At 47.7% G+C, this 18,420-nt stretch overlaps 1 protein-coding gene across 2 annotated transcripts in view; it reads right to left on the reverse strand.

Annotated features, from left to right (window-relative positions):
- Window positions 1-18,420, reverse strand: part of TLL2 (tolloid like 2) — a 202,671-nt gene that overhangs the window by 12,982 nt on the left and 171,269 nt on the right. For both annotated transcript variants that reach the window (XM_090058020.1, XM_090058021.1), the window contains 6 exons: window positions 16,333-16,528; window positions 11,899-12,024; window positions 8,312-8,472; window positions 5,814-5,994; window positions 3,419-3,544; window positions 521-648 (listed from right to left, as the gene is read on the reverse strand). In XM_090058020.1, the coding sequence (XP_089914146.1) occupies window positions 521-648; window positions 3,419-3,544; window positions 5,814-5,994; window positions 8,312-8,472; window positions 11,899-12,024; window positions 16,333-16,528 (918 nt within the window). The remainder of the gene's footprint in view (window positions 1-520; window positions 649-3,418; window positions 3,545-5,813; window positions 5,995-8,311; window positions 8,473-11,898; window positions 12,025-16,332; window positions 16,529-18,420) is intronic.

Raw genomic sequence — 18,420 nt, forward strand, 5'->3', positions numbered from 1 at the left:
AGCAGCAGACAAGGGCTTGGGGCAGAAGGGCACTCCAATTTGTAGAAGCACCTTGGGAGTGCATCTTAGAAGGTGCAGCCAGGCTGCATCAAAGCACATCACAGACCTGAGCAGCTCATTTAACCTACCTTATATCTCAGTCCCCTGCATGTACAGTGCAGATAATACCCTTGCTCACAGGGGCACTGTGAGAATAAAGTGATGTGGAATGCATGGATGCAACAGTGAGAAGGCCTTGACAGACCGTAGTTTAAATATGAGTAAAGGGAGGAGCAAAGTATGCTTGCACATGCTTTCTGTAACTGTATTTAAGGGGTATTAACTGCCCCACAGCCCTTCCCTTCACTCCCTGTAACACCACATTGGCTCCATTAGTATGACCAGTTCTACCTCCCAGTACACACAGGCCTTGTGTATAGAATACCATTCACTCAGTGTATATGGCCTAATAGAAATCACTGTTTGGAAACAGCAAAGCACCTGCAATCCCCTCCCCTCACATCTGACTCTTGTTACTCACTATTTTTACACGGTGCCCAGGTGTTGCAGATATATCCCAGGTACATTCTTTCCAGCTAGGGTACTTGTCAGGCCAATTTGGACTTGATATTGTTCCTTCCACACTGCTCAGCTTGTGCTCACAACCAGCTTAAGAAGATAAATCAATTATCCGGTCAATCATCAAATGCAGTCAACTTTACTGTAATGCACTGGCAGTTCCTCCCAACCCCTGGACTCAGAAAAAACAGGAAAAGGATTTAATCACTGATTATGATCTTTCATAACAAGTATGTGTAACAGTCTACCCCTGGGTGAATCCGATCAGCTGCAGAGACTGAACCTACCACCTCTGAAGGTAAACTCAACTGCTTGAGCTTAGAGAGCCAAGGGCAGGATACGTTTGACTGGAAGACTTTCAACTACTTGTATTTGTGCCACTGTCAACACTGTCAGTGGGAACTCAGGAGTGGGTATAGTTTACAAATGTATCACCTATAAACTGAGGGTGGGAAAGGGTGAAGAGGAATCTTGCATTTCATGCTGGTGCTTTCTTTCAAAACATGCTTCAACTCTGCATCCACTGTTCACCAGGATTAGGCATGTGCCCTTTCTCTCTTACCACCCTACCCCTATGTACTCCGTAGCCTCTGTCCAGTATTGGAAAGCCTTTGGAGCACAGGAGACACTAGATAACATGATTGGCGAGTGGGGGGCAGGGTGCATAAACAGCTGCTGGGAGGGGTTGAACCTCTAAATGTTGTTCACCATCAGAAACAGTATTTGGAAAGCTTGGCCTAGCAAATTTCTAGCTTCTGCTTGACTGGAGTTGGATTTTATTTAGGTTCATCTGGTGGCTGCTTAGGAGCCCCACCGAAGAGAGCCTGTGGCTCCCATCCAGATGCTAACAATGTTGAGCAGTGGAGTAACAAGCAGAGGTGGTGCTTGGTAGGCCTGTGCATATACGGAAGTATTCTATTCAGATTCAGCTGATTTGGAGGACAGTGATTCAATTTGGATCGCTGTCCTAAATCAATTCAGCCAAATCAGCTTCAGAAGATTCAGCGCTGATTCGGAGAGATTCAGTGATTCAAATCAACCGGGGAGAGGCAGGCACAGCTGGGTGGCTGCAAGTTCTCCCACAGCTCCTTTGGCTATGCCTGCCCCTCCCCAGGCAGGGGAGCCACAGGAGAAGCCCCCATGGCTGCCCTGCCCGGCCCCATCCCCCACCCAGCCGCATCCTCCCAGCACTTTAAAAAAAAAAGAAAAGAAAAAGCCCACACTCACCAGCTGAAGAGCTCCCCTGTGCAGTAAGGAGCAGCAGGGATCGCACCCCCTCCACCTGGTATTCAAGTGTCAGATGCCCCATGGTGCAGGTGCAGCATGGCTCGGCAGGGCACTGCACTGCCTGAGAGCTGGGGTTGCTGGGGCTGAGCGTTGCTGGGCTCTGGCTGACACATGGAGGCGCCCAGCTCCCCAGTGAATTGAACTGGGGATATGGGGAATCAAACCGGGCGGCAGGGGGAATGTTTGTTCAGGTCCCTGAACATTTCCCCAGTTCCTGCTTCAGTTCCCCAGGTCCCCGAACTTTCCTGCAACTCTCTGATCACTTCCCCCAGCTTTTACCAGGGGGGTGTGGGCTCCCAGATGACGTGGGATGACAGCAGGCTGCCGCTGCCAGCTGGTACTGGGCTATTTCCCCAGCCAGCAGCAACATCCTGCTGAAACCCCATGCACATAACTGGGAGCTGCACCCCATGGGAAGAGCTGGGGAAATAATCAGAGAGCTGGGGAATCAAACCAGAAGCTCCCGGTGACACGTGGAGCTGCCCATGCTCTTGGACAGCATGCAGCACCCTGCTGAGCTGTGTTGCACCGATGCCATGGGGCAGCTGCCACGTGGGTGCCAGGTGGGGGAGGTGATCCCTGGTGCTCTCACTGCCCCATGCTGTGCGGGGTGGGGAGGACTCTCCCCTAAGTGTCCAGAGGTCCCAAATGCTGCTGCTGCAGCCAGTAAGTACGGGGCTTTTTTTTTTTGCTTTTTTTTTTTTTTTTTTTTTTTAAGTGCTGGGAGGCTGGGGCCAGATGTGGCTGGGCAGGGCAGGGCAGCCATGGGGGCTTCTCCTGTGGCTCCTCCAGTTGTGCCTGCCTCTGCCCCAGTGTGGGGAGCCATAGGGGCTCTGCCCTGCTGCTGCTGGTCCCCTTCCACCTGGAGTGAACCGCATCCACATCATGCCCCCCCGCCCCAGCTGGGCAGGCAGCATCAGGACAGAGACCCCGCTCCCAGCACTGCCACGTCCACTTCCCGTGCTCCACTCCCCGAGTAATGTGACCCCCCCTCCCCTCCCGCCCGGCTAGGCAGCTTGTCCCAGCCCCAATCCCTCCCTCCCCCACGCCCCTTCCCTTCCCCTTCCCCAACCCCAACCCCAACAGACTTACCAACTGGAGGCACCTGGCAACTGCCTGTTTAGTCTATGGTCAAATCTCCAAAGCGGCCGAATCTTTTTTCAAAGGTTTTCTGAATCAATTAGGATGCTTTAAATAGATTCAGAGCTTTTATTTGGTCTCCCGATTCAATTCAGATTTGGAGATTTGGTCCCCAAATCAGGCCGAATTGCCTCCGAATCGAAAGCTTCACACAGCCCTAGTCCTTGAAGCTCTAGTGGCTACATAAATTCCCAGTGAAATTCCATGGGAGTTGTCCACTCCACTCATTTGGGTTCTTTCGGTAACTTAAACCTAAAAAGAGGGCTGCAAATCATTATTTTACATATGTTGTCCTTTGTAAACAGGTTCCTATTCACCATTTCTTATCCATAAATCAACCTTCTCCAGCTGCCTTATTTACTTTGTTTCTACAAAATTAAACAGTGGCTTAAAGATAAATCCTGGATTCCTGGCTGCAGCCAGCATGCCTCACCTTCTTTGCAGTCGTGGCCATTCTCATGCAGCATAAACCCATTCCTGCACTGGCAAACATAGCTCCCAAAGGTGTTGACACACTCATGCTGACAGCCTCCATTGCCTTCGGAGCATTCATCCTTATCTGGAACGAGCCAAACAAACCACGCTCAATTCCATGCTAGAAGAGACGGCTAACCTTGGATGCCAGCTGGGAGCTCTCAAGGCCTTTTACAAGCCCATCTTCCAAAGTGGCAAAAAACCAGCACAAACCTCCATCTCTGCATTATGTCCAATCACCTCTCCCTCCCCAGGGCAAGTCCCTTTTCATGTATAATAAACTCGTATCTATTAAATACTCTTTAATTATACTTAATTAAATGAGAACAGATTTCATCCCCAGCAAAAATTCACTGGCCCATTATATCCTTGCAACTCATACTTCTACACTAATCCACATGCCTTTCTCACTACTTATCATATCCCAGCTTTCCCTTCATTTTGCTTTCCTAGCCTCTTTTCATATGACAGGCTCTTAATTCCACCCAACCCTGAACATCCTATCAGCTTCTCCGCATCTGTTCCAGTCTGGGTTCCTTTCTCCTGAATATAGGTGACCAGAACTGTCCACAGTATGCCAAATAAAGTTTCATGAACACCTCTTCAATGGTATTCATACTTATCCGTGACTGATACATCCTAGGATAACAGTCACACTTTCACATAGAACATAACCTCTTAAGCACCTTACTACAAGGTGCCATTGACACAAAATACTCAGATCCTCCTAAAAGATCATGTCAACTATCTGGTTAACATGCAGAGCTATGACAGTGAGGTTTAAAAAAGTTTTCTGGAAGGGACCCACACCTGCCTGGCCTTATGGGAAAAGTCTGTCCTCTTAAGGAAGGTCAGGAATAGATCAGGGAGATAAAGGAGGTCAGGAAGAGATACCTTGCAGAGTAGGTTATCCCATCCTGGCCTGCTTCATGGTTTTGGCAGAAGAGGGGTGCGTTAAGCCTGTGCAAGTCAGCAGCAACCCAATCCAGCTTTGCACCCAGCCGCTTCAGATGGCCGCGATCCGATCTGGAGCTCTGGACCGGGTTTCCACCCTGATCCAGCCGAAGCGGCTCCGAAGCTTCGGAGCTGCCTCAGAGATCCAGCCATAGGGTATAATGGGGAATCAATGAAATATCTATAACTTTGTTGTTTTTTGTCCAATTTGGATGAAACTTGCAGAGGTGGTAGCCTCTGCTGAGAGCATGAAACCTGCTAAGTTTCAAGAAGATCGGTGGAGGGGGCATCTGGGGCCCTGCACCCCTAGCTGCTGACAGGCAAAACTCCTGCCAAGACTGTGTCTGTCTTGGGGCAGTTGATTGTCTGTATCGATTCTTTCCTCTCCTTGGCCTTGTTTTGTAGGTGCTAATTGATGCTCGTTAAGTCCATATGTAGCAGCTAGGTCCTGTGTATTGAGCTGGTCCCCGAGTCCCTGGTCCCTGAGTGATTGATTGATCGGTAACTGGGAACACAGCAGCTTAGCAGCCAGGCCTGCAGCAGTGTCCCCCTCCCACCCCGAGACAGACAATCAGTCCCACAAGCACCCATGGCACGAGTTCTGCTTGTCCGCAGCTTGAGGGGCAGTTCCCTCCAAACCCCTGCACCGATCTTGAAACTCGGCAGGCTTTGTGGCCTCAGCAAGAGCGACCATCCCCTGCAGTTTTGATCCCCCCTGTGTTGTAACAGATAAATGTGACAGGAGTTTTGCTTTCAAGAATTTGGGGTACAGTTGCCCCCAAACCCCTGCACCAATCTTCTTGAAACTGGGCAGGCTTCATCCCCTCCGCAGAGTCTACCACTCCTGAAAATTTCATCCATCCAAATCAGACAAAAAACAACAAAATTATAGGTATTTTATTGTTTCCCCATTATACCCTATGGCCAGATCTCCAAGGTGACTCAGAAGCTCTTCGGGAGCTCCAAACCGCTTCAGGAAGCCTAACGAGGCAGCGCTTCGACCCGGATATGCTGCTTCGGACCCCAAAGCGTCTGAAGTTTCTCTGGATCTGAAGCTCTGTCCAAAGCCTCGCACAGCCCTAGGGTGTGTGTAGAAGGGAGGGCATGCATCTTCCTCAGAGGCAGCAATTTCTGTACTGGTGGGGTATCACACCACAGATGTGCCATGAACATGCACTGAGCAAAATCTATCACCCATTCTTGTGTTGAGAAACAAGGGAAAAAAGGAAGAGAGACACTAAAGGATGTTTTTTATACTGCATGGTACATAGGATGGGGCTCTGGCAACACCACCATTTGCTAGGCTAAATAGCAGCATGATATCAACTCCCATGAAGCTTTCCCTATTCCTGGTCACAGAGGACTGAGAACTTCCCTCCCTGAGAGAAAAGGCCACATACCAGAAAAGAAGTGGACTTTGAATCCCTTTTTGGACACAGTGTTGTCTGATTTGAACTCCAGTCTGATGTTGTTGTTATACGACGTAATTACTTCTGGCTTCTCTGAGCCACAGAATTTGCCGTGGAGTTTGGAGTCTGAAGCCAAGCCACTACGAACCTCTACATAGTCATATTTACAGACCTGCCAAGAGAAGGAGAGGTTGCTTGCTACAAGGGATTTGTACATAGCATTTCAAGCACAAAATACAAAAACAACTTGCTGAGTGACAATAGAGCTGACACAATATACAGCCTTGCCTTCTGATAACACAAAAGCCTGCTCATGTGATGTCATTAACCTCCTGACTCTTCTTATAGCATAGCAGCCAACAGTGGCGAAAAAACAGGTTAGTGACTATTTAGAAAAGCTGCACATATACAAGTCCATGGGGCCAGATGGGATGCACTCGAGGATGTCGGCTGTTGAGATTGCAGAGCCACTGGCCATCATCTCTGAAAACTCATGACAATCAGGAGAGGTCCCAGATGATTAGAAAAGGGCAAACATAGTGCCCATATTTAAGAATGGAAAAAAACAATGATCCAGGAAACTACAGACCAGTTAGCTTCACGTCAGTCCCTGGAAAAATCATGGAGCAAATCCTCAAGGAATCCATTTCTAAGCACTTGAAGGATAGGGTGATTAGGAACAGTCAGCATGGATTCACCAAGGGCAAGTCATGCCTGACCAACCTAACTGCCTTCTACGATGAGGTGACTGCCCTGTGGATCAGTAGATATGGTATATCTTGATTTTAGCAAGGCTTTTAATACAGTCTCTCAAAACATTCTCCCAGGCAAGCTAAGGAAGTATGGGATGGATGAATGGACTGTAAGGTGGATAGAAAGCTGGCTGAAGCACGAGGCTCAAGGGTTGCAATCGATGGCTTGATGTCTAGTTGGCAGCTGGTAGCAAGTGGAATGCCCCAGCAGTTGGTCCTGTGGCCAGTTTTGTTCAATGTCTTTGTCAATGACCTGGAAGACAGCATAAAGTGCACCCTCAGCAAGTTTGCAGAAAACAGCAAGCTGGATGGAGTAGCAGATATGATGAAGAGTAGGGCTAGGATTCAGAGTGACCTGGACAAATTGGAGGATTGGGCCAAAAGAAATCTCGTGAAGTTCAACAAAGAGAAGTGCAGTCCGGCATGTAGGATGGAACAACCCCATGCACTGGTACAGGCTGGGCGCTGACTGGCTGAGCAACAGCTCCGCAGAAAAGTACCTGGGAGTTACAGTGGACAATAAGCTAAATAAGAGTCAACAGTGTGCCCTTGTTACAGAGAAGACTAATGGCATACTGGGGTGCCTTGGTAGGTGTGTTGCCAGCAGGTCAAGGAAAGTGATTATTCCCCTCTATTCAGCATTGGTGAGGCCACATCTGGAGTACTGTGTTCAGTTTTGGGCCCCCACTACAGAAAGTATGTGGACAAATTGGAGAGAGTCCAGTGGAGGGCAACAAAATGGTGTGGGGGCTGAGGCATATGACTTCTGAGAAGAGGATGAGGGAACTGGGCTTATTTGGTCTAGAAAAGAGAAGGCTCAGGTGGGATTTAATAGCAGCTGTCAACTACTTGAAGAGTGGTTCAAAAGAGGATGGAGTTAGAATGTGACTAATGACAAAACAAGGATGAACGGTCTCAAGTTGCGGCAAGGGAAGCTTAGGTTAGATATTGGGAATAATTTTCTCACTAGGAGGGTAGTAGAACACTGGAACAGGTTACCCAGAGGGGTGGTAAAATCTCCATCCTTGGAGGTTTTTAAGACAAAGCCCTGGCTGGAATGATTTAGTTGGGGATGGTCCTGCTTTGAGCAGGATGTTGGACTAGATGTGACCTCCTGAGGTCCCTTCCAACTTTAATTTTCTATGATTCTATGAGCTTCATTTATCACAGTGCTTTGGTTCGATTTAAAATTACCTAAGGTACTTTGTGTGACTGCATTACTATAGACCCCTAGTGGCTTGTGTTTTTCAATAAACTTCTGTCTGCAAATATTCCAGTTACTTATGGAAGTGCTGTTAACCTTTTACAGACAGGGAGCTACAATCTGTTCAAACTCCAGTTTTAGCAGAACAGGGAATTTAACCTACTTCTATGAGGGCCCAGGCTAAGGTCCAAGTCTTTGGACCATCCATACACGGTACGTTTCTTGATTGTCACTTTTCATTAATCCTCCTATGAAAGTGCTCTCCTAAGAAAATGGGCTTAATAGAAGCTAGGAATGGAAAAAAAAACCCCTGATTTTGCAAAACTGGTACAGAAGCAAAACCTATTTGTAAAAAGAATTAGCTTAATCTATCTCAATGTCCTATATATTTCAAAGAAAAGAGTTAACTTTTTTTTTTAAGTTGTTCATTAAGTCAGTTGTCTGAGAAGCCACCAAACTAAGACACAAAACAACATCTGTGTACCAAGCTGTTATCAGATTCCAAATTAAATAATGATCACAAAGTTACATACATCATTGCCTTCCAGCTCAAACACTTCAAACTGCAGAGAGATCCGGTACTGGGCCGGAGCCACCACCTGCCAGATGCAGTTTTTGTTAGTAGGATATTCCTTCGGCCATCCAGGGCTGGTAATGGTCCCATTGAGCTTGGAGATGAAGCCCCCACAGGCAGCTGGAGAAGGAATAAATTAATACAAGATTTATCTGGTTCATTTCTGACACAGAAGACATCAGGGCTTGCTGTGGGATAGGAAACAATTCAGGCCCAAACTGGTACCTCTCTCTTCAGGGTATACAATAGCACGGTGCAGGGGGAGATGGAAGTTGTTTCATAGCTTCATCTTTAGCTGGTATAAACCACCCCAGCTCATTGCAGCTATGTCAGAGCTATATAGATTTATCCCCATTGAGGATCTGGCCCACAGAATTAAGTTAACCTCAGAGGATTTGTCTCCAGTAGACCTTAGTACTGTGAGTTTACTGACTACCAATTAATTCAAGGAAATTAACACCTTTTAAAAAGGCTAGCTGCCTATTCCTCTCACCTTTTTCTAGGCTATAAACATTTGCCCTTTGCCTTAGGAATCAGCCTAGTGGAAATTTTGCAGCCCAGATAAAATGTGTGGCAAGTATCTGTACTCATTTCCGCATATTTTCTACCCTTAAGTGACAGCTAATTAACCAGAGACAAAGGGTTTGTTTTCAAGACATTTTTCCTTAAGCCTTCCTATCATCTACAGACCACATCTACCCTGGGACAAACTGAAAACAAAGCCAGAGTGTCTTAGGCAAAATACACCCATTGCCATCTGTAGCCTGTTACCTGGAGAAATTCATCTTCACTGCAAAGAAAAGGTGTGTTCTTCACATCAGTGTGAGTAACTGGAAATTTTCTCTCTACATAAAATCTTAACCAGGGATCAGACACAGGCAGCTTTTACCTGGAAGTAGCTAGTTGATGATGGGGAGGTCTAGGTCTTGATTGCTGGCCTACAGTGAAAAACTACTGGGCACCATCTACATGTTCATTAATGTGGTTTCGGTAATGTGTATTAAATCTAGTACCTGCATTGTGAAATACTAGAAAAATGCATATCAGCTTATTTTAATTTGCATTAGCAAAAGAGCACAGATTTTTTGTGATGGTTTAATGTGCAGTAAAATAGGCTAATGTGCATGTGTAGAGGTGCCCATTAGGGGTGTGCAAAGTGGGCCCTAGTAAATTCGGATTTGACCCAAATCACGGACAGTGATTTGATTTGTTGATTCGGATCACTGTCCCTGATTCCATTAGGCCGAATCTGAATCTGGAGAATCAGCGATTCAGATGTAGACACAGTTTAAATGTTTTTTTCTACTTCCAGTCCATTTCCAGGTCTGCTGAGGATCATGCGGGGGGGCCCCAACCAGCTGTGAGGGGACACTGGGTGCCCCTCCAGACCCAGAAGGCACCAGTCATTGAGCCAGGGACACCCCGGTTGGCCCCCCTGTGCACACCCTAGCAGACCTGGAAGTGGACTTCTGGTCCACTTCTGGGTCTGCTGCTGAGCATGCTGGGGAACCCCCCACACTTCTGTGAGACGCCCCAGCCTCGCAGCACCCACGAGCCAGCTGCTACCTAGGGGTATGTAGAAAAAACATTTAAATATGTATCTATGTACAAATCTTCAAATCTTTCCAAATCTCTCTGAATTGATTCAGAGGGTTCAGATTCGATTCGGAGAGATTAAAGGGTCCTCTGATTCGATTCAGATTCGGAGATTTGGCCACCGAATTGGGCTGAATCTCTGCCAAATCAAATCAGGGACTGAAGCTTTGCACAGCACTAGTGCCCATTATGTCCTGTCTTCATTGGCATTCTACAGTGAGGGAATCCCATGGAGTCAGGAGGCAGAACACATGCTACTGGGGGTGGTGATTGTGGTGTTTTGTTCCCTTTTTTGATGATAAGATTAATACTTATTGATTTATTGCCCTTTTAATTTCTATGGACTTGTTACCCTTTGTACAAGGCATTATCTTTAGTGCCTTATCTCTAGAGACGGTTAAAAAGAAAAACAAAGTCCCTGAAATATGTTGATTTCTCTCCAAACTCTCCAGTCAGCTCTAATTATTGTCCTTTGTACGTCATAATTTCTTAGTAGCTCATAGAGAACCACCACTTTTACCCTGGGCCTGATCTTTGTCTGAAAGGCTGGGGCAGCCACAGGTGGCACAATTCACATCTGAATAACCCAGAGCTACTCTGTACTAAGAATGGAAGCTCTGTTAATATATATTATCACATTTAGATTATCTTCTAGGAAAGAGGCCCTGATTTTGCTAAGGGATTGGGCTCTTGACTTAAAATCTGTTTTTATGAGATAGACATTTTCTGCAGGTACCACCATAGTTCCCTGTCCCCCCTCCTCGCCTCCAAGAAAAGCAGCCCAGGAGTCTTAAGCCATTCAATATTCAGAATCAGCTTATTTTCTCTTTTCTGCATTGTCGCCAGTGCGCAACATGTGGCAACACTTGGAAAAGCTAAAGCTATTGCTCTTACCTGTATCAGTACATCAGTACATTAAGACCACATTCCTATTTTCTGTACTATAGATGAATTGAGGCTAAAATATTTATAGAGTACATTCCTATCAAATAATGTCTAACAGCTGTCTAAAACTGTGTAAATTACTTTAAAAATATGGAGTGACTTTCCAAAGCAATTGGCATTTGTTTAACTTTCCTTCCACTGATGTCAGTGGGAGACCCTCTCAGAGTTTGTCATCTTTCATGCTGCACTGGAGCTACACGAGAGGTGAAACTTGTGCATCATGCAAAACATGGTCTAATAAACCACTGGGCCTACAGAGGAGAATAGGATAGGAAGTCATTTATGGCACATGCATCTTTCTCCCTCCCCCAGATCAGCTCTCCAAAACTTGGATTTTTCTCTTCACTGGAATAGAATCAGGGTAGAATAGAGCAAGTAGACAATGAATTCATGGCTGCCAAGGTGGCAGCAAGCAGCAGCATTAGAGTCCAGGTTTAACCCTTTCACAGCAGCTGGTGAGGAAATAGCATGTGGCTGAAAAGCCATTGAGCTGGCTGAGGGCAAGTGGGTGGCTGCATGCAGGTCTCTAGTATTTGAAGAGTCTTGCAATATGGAAAAGATAGCTTGCTACTTATTTTCTTATATAAAGAACTACTTATAGTAAAGAAGTAACAGTCTTGCTACTGCCTTGCAAGGCTCTGGACCCTACCGTTGTTGCCATCCTGCCACAACAGGAAGTTCCTGCTGCCTCATCCAGACCATCTCTCCTGGCTACAGTCAGCCGTGACTCTGGGTAATGCTTTTTTCCCCCTATATACTGCCTTCCAATGTGTGTGTCTTATTGGGGGGGGCGGGGGTGGTATGCAAGAAAAATATGGTAAAAGCTTCTAGCTTCAGTTGTTCACCAAAACTTCAATCATTTTTCACAGAACACTCTGATGAACACCAAATCTTTGTTTTCATCAGCATTTCCACAAAGATTTCATGCCTCCCCACAAACCTGACCTGTGATCGTAAAAAGCAGCGCCCTCCCCTCTGACATGCCCAGCTCGACAGACTACCAACCCTCGCAGCTCTTCTTGTCAGCTGTCAGCTCATAGCCAGGTTCACAGGCACACTTGTAGCTGCCCAGTGTGTTCACACAGCGCTGCTCACACCCGCCATTGTCTGGCCGAGAACATTCATCCACCTCTGTTAGGAAATAAAATGCAATAATGTAAGCTTTTAAAATTAAGTTCCTTCATTTTTCAAGGCAACATTTGAGTGAAGAAAGATCAAAGCAACCTCTGAAAGAGGCCTTGCCAGATGAGCAGCCCTTGATGTGACCCTGGCAGTTAGGCAGTTGCTAAAAGAATCAAACAAAAATCAATTCAGTAGCATAAAATTGGTGGACATATCGCTGCCCAACAGGTATTGCAGCAGTCTTACTAAGCCCACAGGTACTGAAGTGGCCCTGTCATTCTCATGGGTAGATAGGGAAGTGAGGCATTTTCTTGCAATGCTACATTTTGTCGTCAGTTACAATTATGTTCCCAATTTCTTTTCTCCTGGTTGCAGTTCCTTGCCCTGACTAGCCTTGTGAGATGCCCATCGTGGCTGGGCCCTGGGAACTAGCTGGAGGTGGAAGGACAATATAGAATGGGTTATAAAACGGCGTGGCAGCTGTTCTAATGAACCAGGGAACCACGCTGATAGGACCTCCCACTGTTATTCACATTTGCCACCACCTCTTGAGCTTCTGAAACATGGCTCTTTTGATCAGATTTTAAACACCCCTTAACGTATTAATAGGCACAAGTAACTTATTGACATTAAAACCAGCTGCCTGGTTTCAGTCATTTCCTTTAATGGGCAAAGTCATTAATGTACACTACAGTAAATGTTATTGCAACATTGATTTAATGGGTGGGGACGTTCCTGATGATGCAGTCTCTCTCAAAGCCCTGCCACAAGGTTAGGAAAACCCCAGCAGGAATAACCCTGCTTTGAGAAGAACCTTCTTGCTTTCCTTTCTGGTCTCAATGCTAGGAAACAAACTCTCTCATTGAGAAGATCAGTTGTTCTCAGATAGCGGTCTTTGGTGCACCACGGCTGAGCACACAACTAATTGCTGTCCCTGGGTCTTAAATTATTTGCATAAGACTAAGGGAAGGCTGTGACCACTTGCAGTCAGGAGGGTTCTGGTGTCTTGTGCATGGGTCATTACACATTGCGAAGAATTTCCTGCAATGGTTCTGACTGGAACAACTATGTCCTTCCAGAGAAAAGGTGCAATATAAGCATAAGATAAGTTTGTTGTCATACACACTTAACAGGTTGTCTACTCATAACTGTGGGAGTGTATTACAGACCTCCCAACCAAGAGGAAGAGCTGGATCATGAATTCAATAGGGAACAGGCTGCAGCTGCACACTCCCAACGCACGGTCATCATGCGGGACTTCAACCTCCCCGCCATCTCATGGGAAGAGCACACGACCAAATCTGACCAGTCACATAGCTTCCTCACTTGCACTGATGAGCTCTACCTAATGCAAAAGGTCTATGGACTGACAAGGGGAGAGGCACTGCTGGATCTGGTCCTGGCCAAAGGGGTGATCTGGTGGGCAATCTGAAGATCGAGGGGAAGCTTGGTGACAGCAGCCGTGAACTGATCACCTTCTCTGTCCAATGCAGGGCAGGCAAATCTCTCAGTAAAACAGAAATCCTCAGCTTTGAGAAAGTCAGCCTTCCCAAAATCAGGAGACTGATCAGTCAGACACTAAGAGTCCATGGTCCCTTAGAAAGGGGAGTCCACAAGGAATGGTTGTTCCTTAAGAACGCAATCCTCAAAGCACAAGGGAAGTCCATTCCCAACTACAGGAAATGCAGTCAGTGGCCTGGGGTACCCCCTTGGCTCAGTAGGGAACTTTTGGACCTCCTGAAACTAAAAAGAGAAGTCTACACCAGATGGAAAATGGGAATCATCACCAAAGAGGACTACACAGCAGTAGCCCGCATCTGTAGAGAGTAGACCAGAAAAGCCAAGGCAGAAACCGAACTCAGGCTAGCCACAGGAATCAAGGACATCAAAAAGTCCTTCTTCAGATATATGGGAAGTCAGAGAAAGAACAAAGGCAACACTGGACCCCTGCTAGATCAAATGGGGCAGCTGACGTCTGATGCTCAGGAAAAGGCCAATCTCTTAAACAATTACTTTGCATCAGTCTTTCACCCATCCACGGGGGTCACCCTGTCAGACGGGACACAAAGCATCCAAGGGGTGGGAGATGGACCCACAACTGATGTAGATAAAGTGAGGGAACATGTTGAGAGGCTCAACGTCCATAAGTCCATGGGCCCAGACAGAATGCACCCAAGAGTCCTGAAGGAGCTGGTGGACATCATAGCACACCCTATGGCAAAGATATTTGAGAACTCATGGTGCTCCGGAAAAGTACTGGAAGACTGGAAAAGAGCCAACGTGATCCCAATCTTCAAGAAAGGAAGGAAGGAAGATCCAAGGAATTACAGGCCAACTAGTATGGCATCCATCCCTGGAAAGATCCTGGAGAAAATCATCAAGGGTTCTATCAGCAATGGGCTAATGGAAGGCAATTTTCTGAGTGCCAGCCAAGATGGCTTTGCTGCTGGAAGGTCTTGCCTGACCAACCTCGTTTCCTTCTATAACTAGATGATGCACTACCTGGATAAGGGAGAGAAGGTTGATGTCATATATCTGGATTTCAAGATAGCCTTTGATTTGTTCTCCCATGATGTCCTCATGGTTAAGCTGGAGAACTTCAGCCTCAACCATCTCACAGTCCAATGGCTGGAGAACTGGCTCTGGAGTCAGACCCAAAGAGTATCAGTTGATGGGAGCAAATCAACATGGCACAAGGCAACCAGTGGTGTCCTTCAGGGTTCAGTACTCATCAACATTTTCATTAATGATCTGGATTTGGGCATTAGATGCAGGCTGACCAAGTCTGTGAATGACACTAAACTATGGGGAAAGGAAGTCACACTCAAAGACAGGCTGGGGATGCAGGCCAACCTGGACAAGCTCACAAGCTGGGTGGACCAAAACCTGATGGTGGTCAATGTAGAGAAGTGCAGGGTGCTCTACCTTGGGAAGAAAAACCAGCATCATACTTATAGACTTGGCAGTGCTACGCTCATTAGCAACATAACCAAAAGAGACTTGAGGGTCTTGATTGACCACAAGATGAACATGAGCCACCAATGCAATAATGTAGCCAGCAAACCAAACCAAACCAAACCCTGCCATGTATCCACCGATGCATCTCAAGCAAAACCAGGGACATCATCCTCCCACTTTACTCAGCTTTAGTGAAGCCGCAGCTAGAGTACTACTGTGTACAGTTTTGGGGCCCCCGCTTCAGAAGGGATGTGGATAAGTTTGAGAGAGTCCAAAGGAGAGCTACCTGCATGATCAAAGGCCAAGAGAGCAAGCCTTATGAGGAGAGGCTGAGGGACATGGAACTCTTCAGCCTGGGAGAACAGTTGTTCACCAGGGCTCCCAAGGGATAACAAGGTTTAATGGCCACAAACTTCTGGAAGGTCAATTTAGACTGGACATAAAGAAAAACTTCTTTACAGTCTGAATGTCTAGGGTCTGGAACAGACTCCCCAAAGAGGTGGTGCAAACACTTACTCTGGACTCATTCAAAAGGTGTTTTGATGCTTATCATGCTGGGATCATTTAACCCCAGCAGACTTCCTGCCTATGGCAGGGGGGCTGGACTTGATGATCTCGCAAAGTCCCTTCCACCCCCTAATGTCTATGAAACCTATATCATTCAGGACCACTCTAACTTTAATTTAAAGGTTAATAATAAAGAATCATTTGATTGATCAGAATTTCTAGGTTGAAGTCAACTGAAAAATTTAGCCCTTGCAAATTTACTATTTAAAGCAGTTCTTTAACTTCTCATTTGTGGACGCTATGTCTAACACCAAGCCCTACTTCTGCAACTGAATGTCCACTGGGCTCACAACCCTACTCACAACAGCTGCCCATGAGTTTATTTCCTTTTCAAGTCTCAAAGCTGGCCTCTGTGGTTCTTGTATGGTATATATTTCAATCTACACTTGAATGCAAGTTTCATTTAAGCAAAAGTTGTTTTGTATGTTTCATGTTGGTCTTCCAGGCTTCCTCCAAAGATTGCAATACACATACTCCATTACTTCTTGGTATAGAGACAAGGAATATCCCCATATTTAGCCAGCTCAGGCTGCAATGGCTAGTAGTCTGAAAGCTGTAGGCTATATCTAGGGAGTTTAAGAGAGAGAGGGCATAATCTATACCCTCTATATTCCCTTTATGAAGGAGGTAAACCAGCAAAGATTTATATAGTCTACTTCCAGTTGATCTTTGTCTGCAGGCTACCCTGCTTGCAACTGTCCCCCTCAGGTAACCACTGCAGAGAAGTCTACACATCTGTTGAGAGATTTCACCCTAATGAAAGCATCTTGGGGCTAGTAGCATAATTCATACCTTTAAAGAAAGTTGCTGCAAATCCTGCTTTATTGATAGACCCGTCAGATGCAAACTTCATCCACATTTTATTTGAGCTGGATTTGATATCTTCTGGCTTCTCATAACCACAAAAGTGACCAATCAGCACGCTGTCCTCAGTAGGGCCATCTCGGATTTCCAGGTAGTCATAGGCACAGTTGTCATGCCTTTCTATCTGCAATGGAAAGGGAACATATCAGATGGGGTCACTGACTTCCCTGTACCCTATCAGAACCACTTTAAGTTTAAGGCCCTGCTGTCAATCTAAAAGGGGAAATCAAGTCAATGCTCAGTCCTTTGGTTCAGCAGCAAATGAGGCTTAATTTCCGCAGCCACGTGAAAGAGAATGGTGACTGTATGTACCTGTAACGGGACATGTGTTTAAACTTTAAGGCAACTTAAGCGAAGCAATTTAAGTCGGGGCGGGCAATTATTTCAGGCGGAGGACTGCTTGATGAGTTTTGGCGAGGTGTCGAGGTCCACAAGGGTAGCCCCACCCCCTCCACTGCCCCACCCATGGGTCACCATCTTGGGACCGGAAGTCCTGACCCCTGACCTTTGCTGCCAGAAGTTCATCCCCTTGTCCCTGGAAGTAAGTACTCCTTTTGGAGAGGTGGCCTTGGAACCCAAAGTTACACCCTGTCATATGGTCTGTGTCATAAGACTTACCCACCCAACAGAAAACTGCCCCACTTGCCATATCTGTCCCAGAATCCCCTGCCCTCATCACAATCCCTGACATCAGAAGGTGTACCCCTTGACTGGAAACACTGCGCAACACCAGGGCCCACCCTCACAGTACATGGCCTGTCACCAGCACAGCACCCTCCAGTGCTGTAGGACCCCTCCTGTCCTGAGCCACAGGGGGCTCACCCACAGCTTTCCCTCCCTGGTGTGGCCTGGCCAGCCCATCCCATCTGCTATCCAAGCAGTGGCTTCCCCAGCTGCTGCTGCACTTTTCCCCCACCTGTACCAGCTGGTCCCAAAAGGCAGGAGGCTCCGTCGCCACTTCTGCTGGCCAGTGCCGACCCAGCTGGGCTCACCCCGTCCCCAGCAGCACGTGGGAAGCTGGCTTCAGCCACATGCTGCTCCAGATGGGACGGACCCACCCAGGTCTGCACTGGCTAGGAAAAGCGGTATGCAGCTGAAGTCGGCTTCCCACATGCTGCTGGGGACGGGAGGAGCCCAGCTGGGTTGGCACTGGCCAGCAAAAGCAGCGGTGGAGCTGTGTGCTGCTCGGGACAGGACGGGACGAGCCCGGCTGGAGCGGCAGGGACTCAGCTGCACTTTTCTCCTGCCTGCGCCGGTCAGACCCAAGCAGCACATGACTCTGCCACCACTTCTGCTGGCCAGTGCAGACCCAGCCAGGCACATGCCATGAGGAGCGGCATGCGGCTGAAGCCAGCTTCCCACGTGCTGCTGGGAATGGGGCAAGCCTGGCCAGGTCTGCACTGGCCGGCAGAAGCGAGGGCAAAGCCGTGTGCCGCTCAGGACTGACCAGCGCAGGCAAGAGGAAAGTGCAGCTGAGCCCCTGCCGCTCCGGCTGGGCTCACCCTGTCCTGAGCGGCACACGGCTCTGCCACCACCTCTCCTCCCTGGAGCTGACTAGACCGGAGCTGTGGCCCAGATGCTGCTTCCTCTCCCCAGTGCTGGCCCAGCCCGACCCTGCACAGCCCAAACAGCACAGCACAAGGAAAGCCTGCCCAGCGGCTGCTTTCCTGGGCTTACCTGCAGGGCAGGGCCCTTTCCAGTCCCGTCCAGCAAAACAGCACCTGGCCCAGACACTCTTTCGCCTTACCGGCACCACAGGTTCTGGCCCAGCCGCCCTGCCCCTCTCAAGCTGCAAACGTGGCCTGAGCCAGGGGTGGGCGAGGCCAGCCGGGGCAGGCTGAGGTCTGGGTTGGTTGCCTCGTAACCAGAACCCAAGTAAACAGCCTGGGGTGCTGTGGCTGGCGGCTGGTGTCGCTGGAGGCTTTTAGAGAGGCAGCTGCCATTACGTGGGTTTTGAAGGGGCTCCGCGGGCCAGAGGGAAGTGCTTGGTGGGCCACATCCGGCCTGCAGGCCGTA

The sequence above is a fragment of the Crocodylus siamensis genome, chromosome 7, assembly GCF_052110815.1.
Source record: "Crocodylus siamensis isolate JL-2025a chromosome 7, ASM5211081v1, whole genome shotgun sequence".
Classification (NCBI taxonomy): Eukaryota; Metazoa; Chordata; order Crocodylia; family Crocodylidae; genus Crocodylus; species Crocodylus siamensis.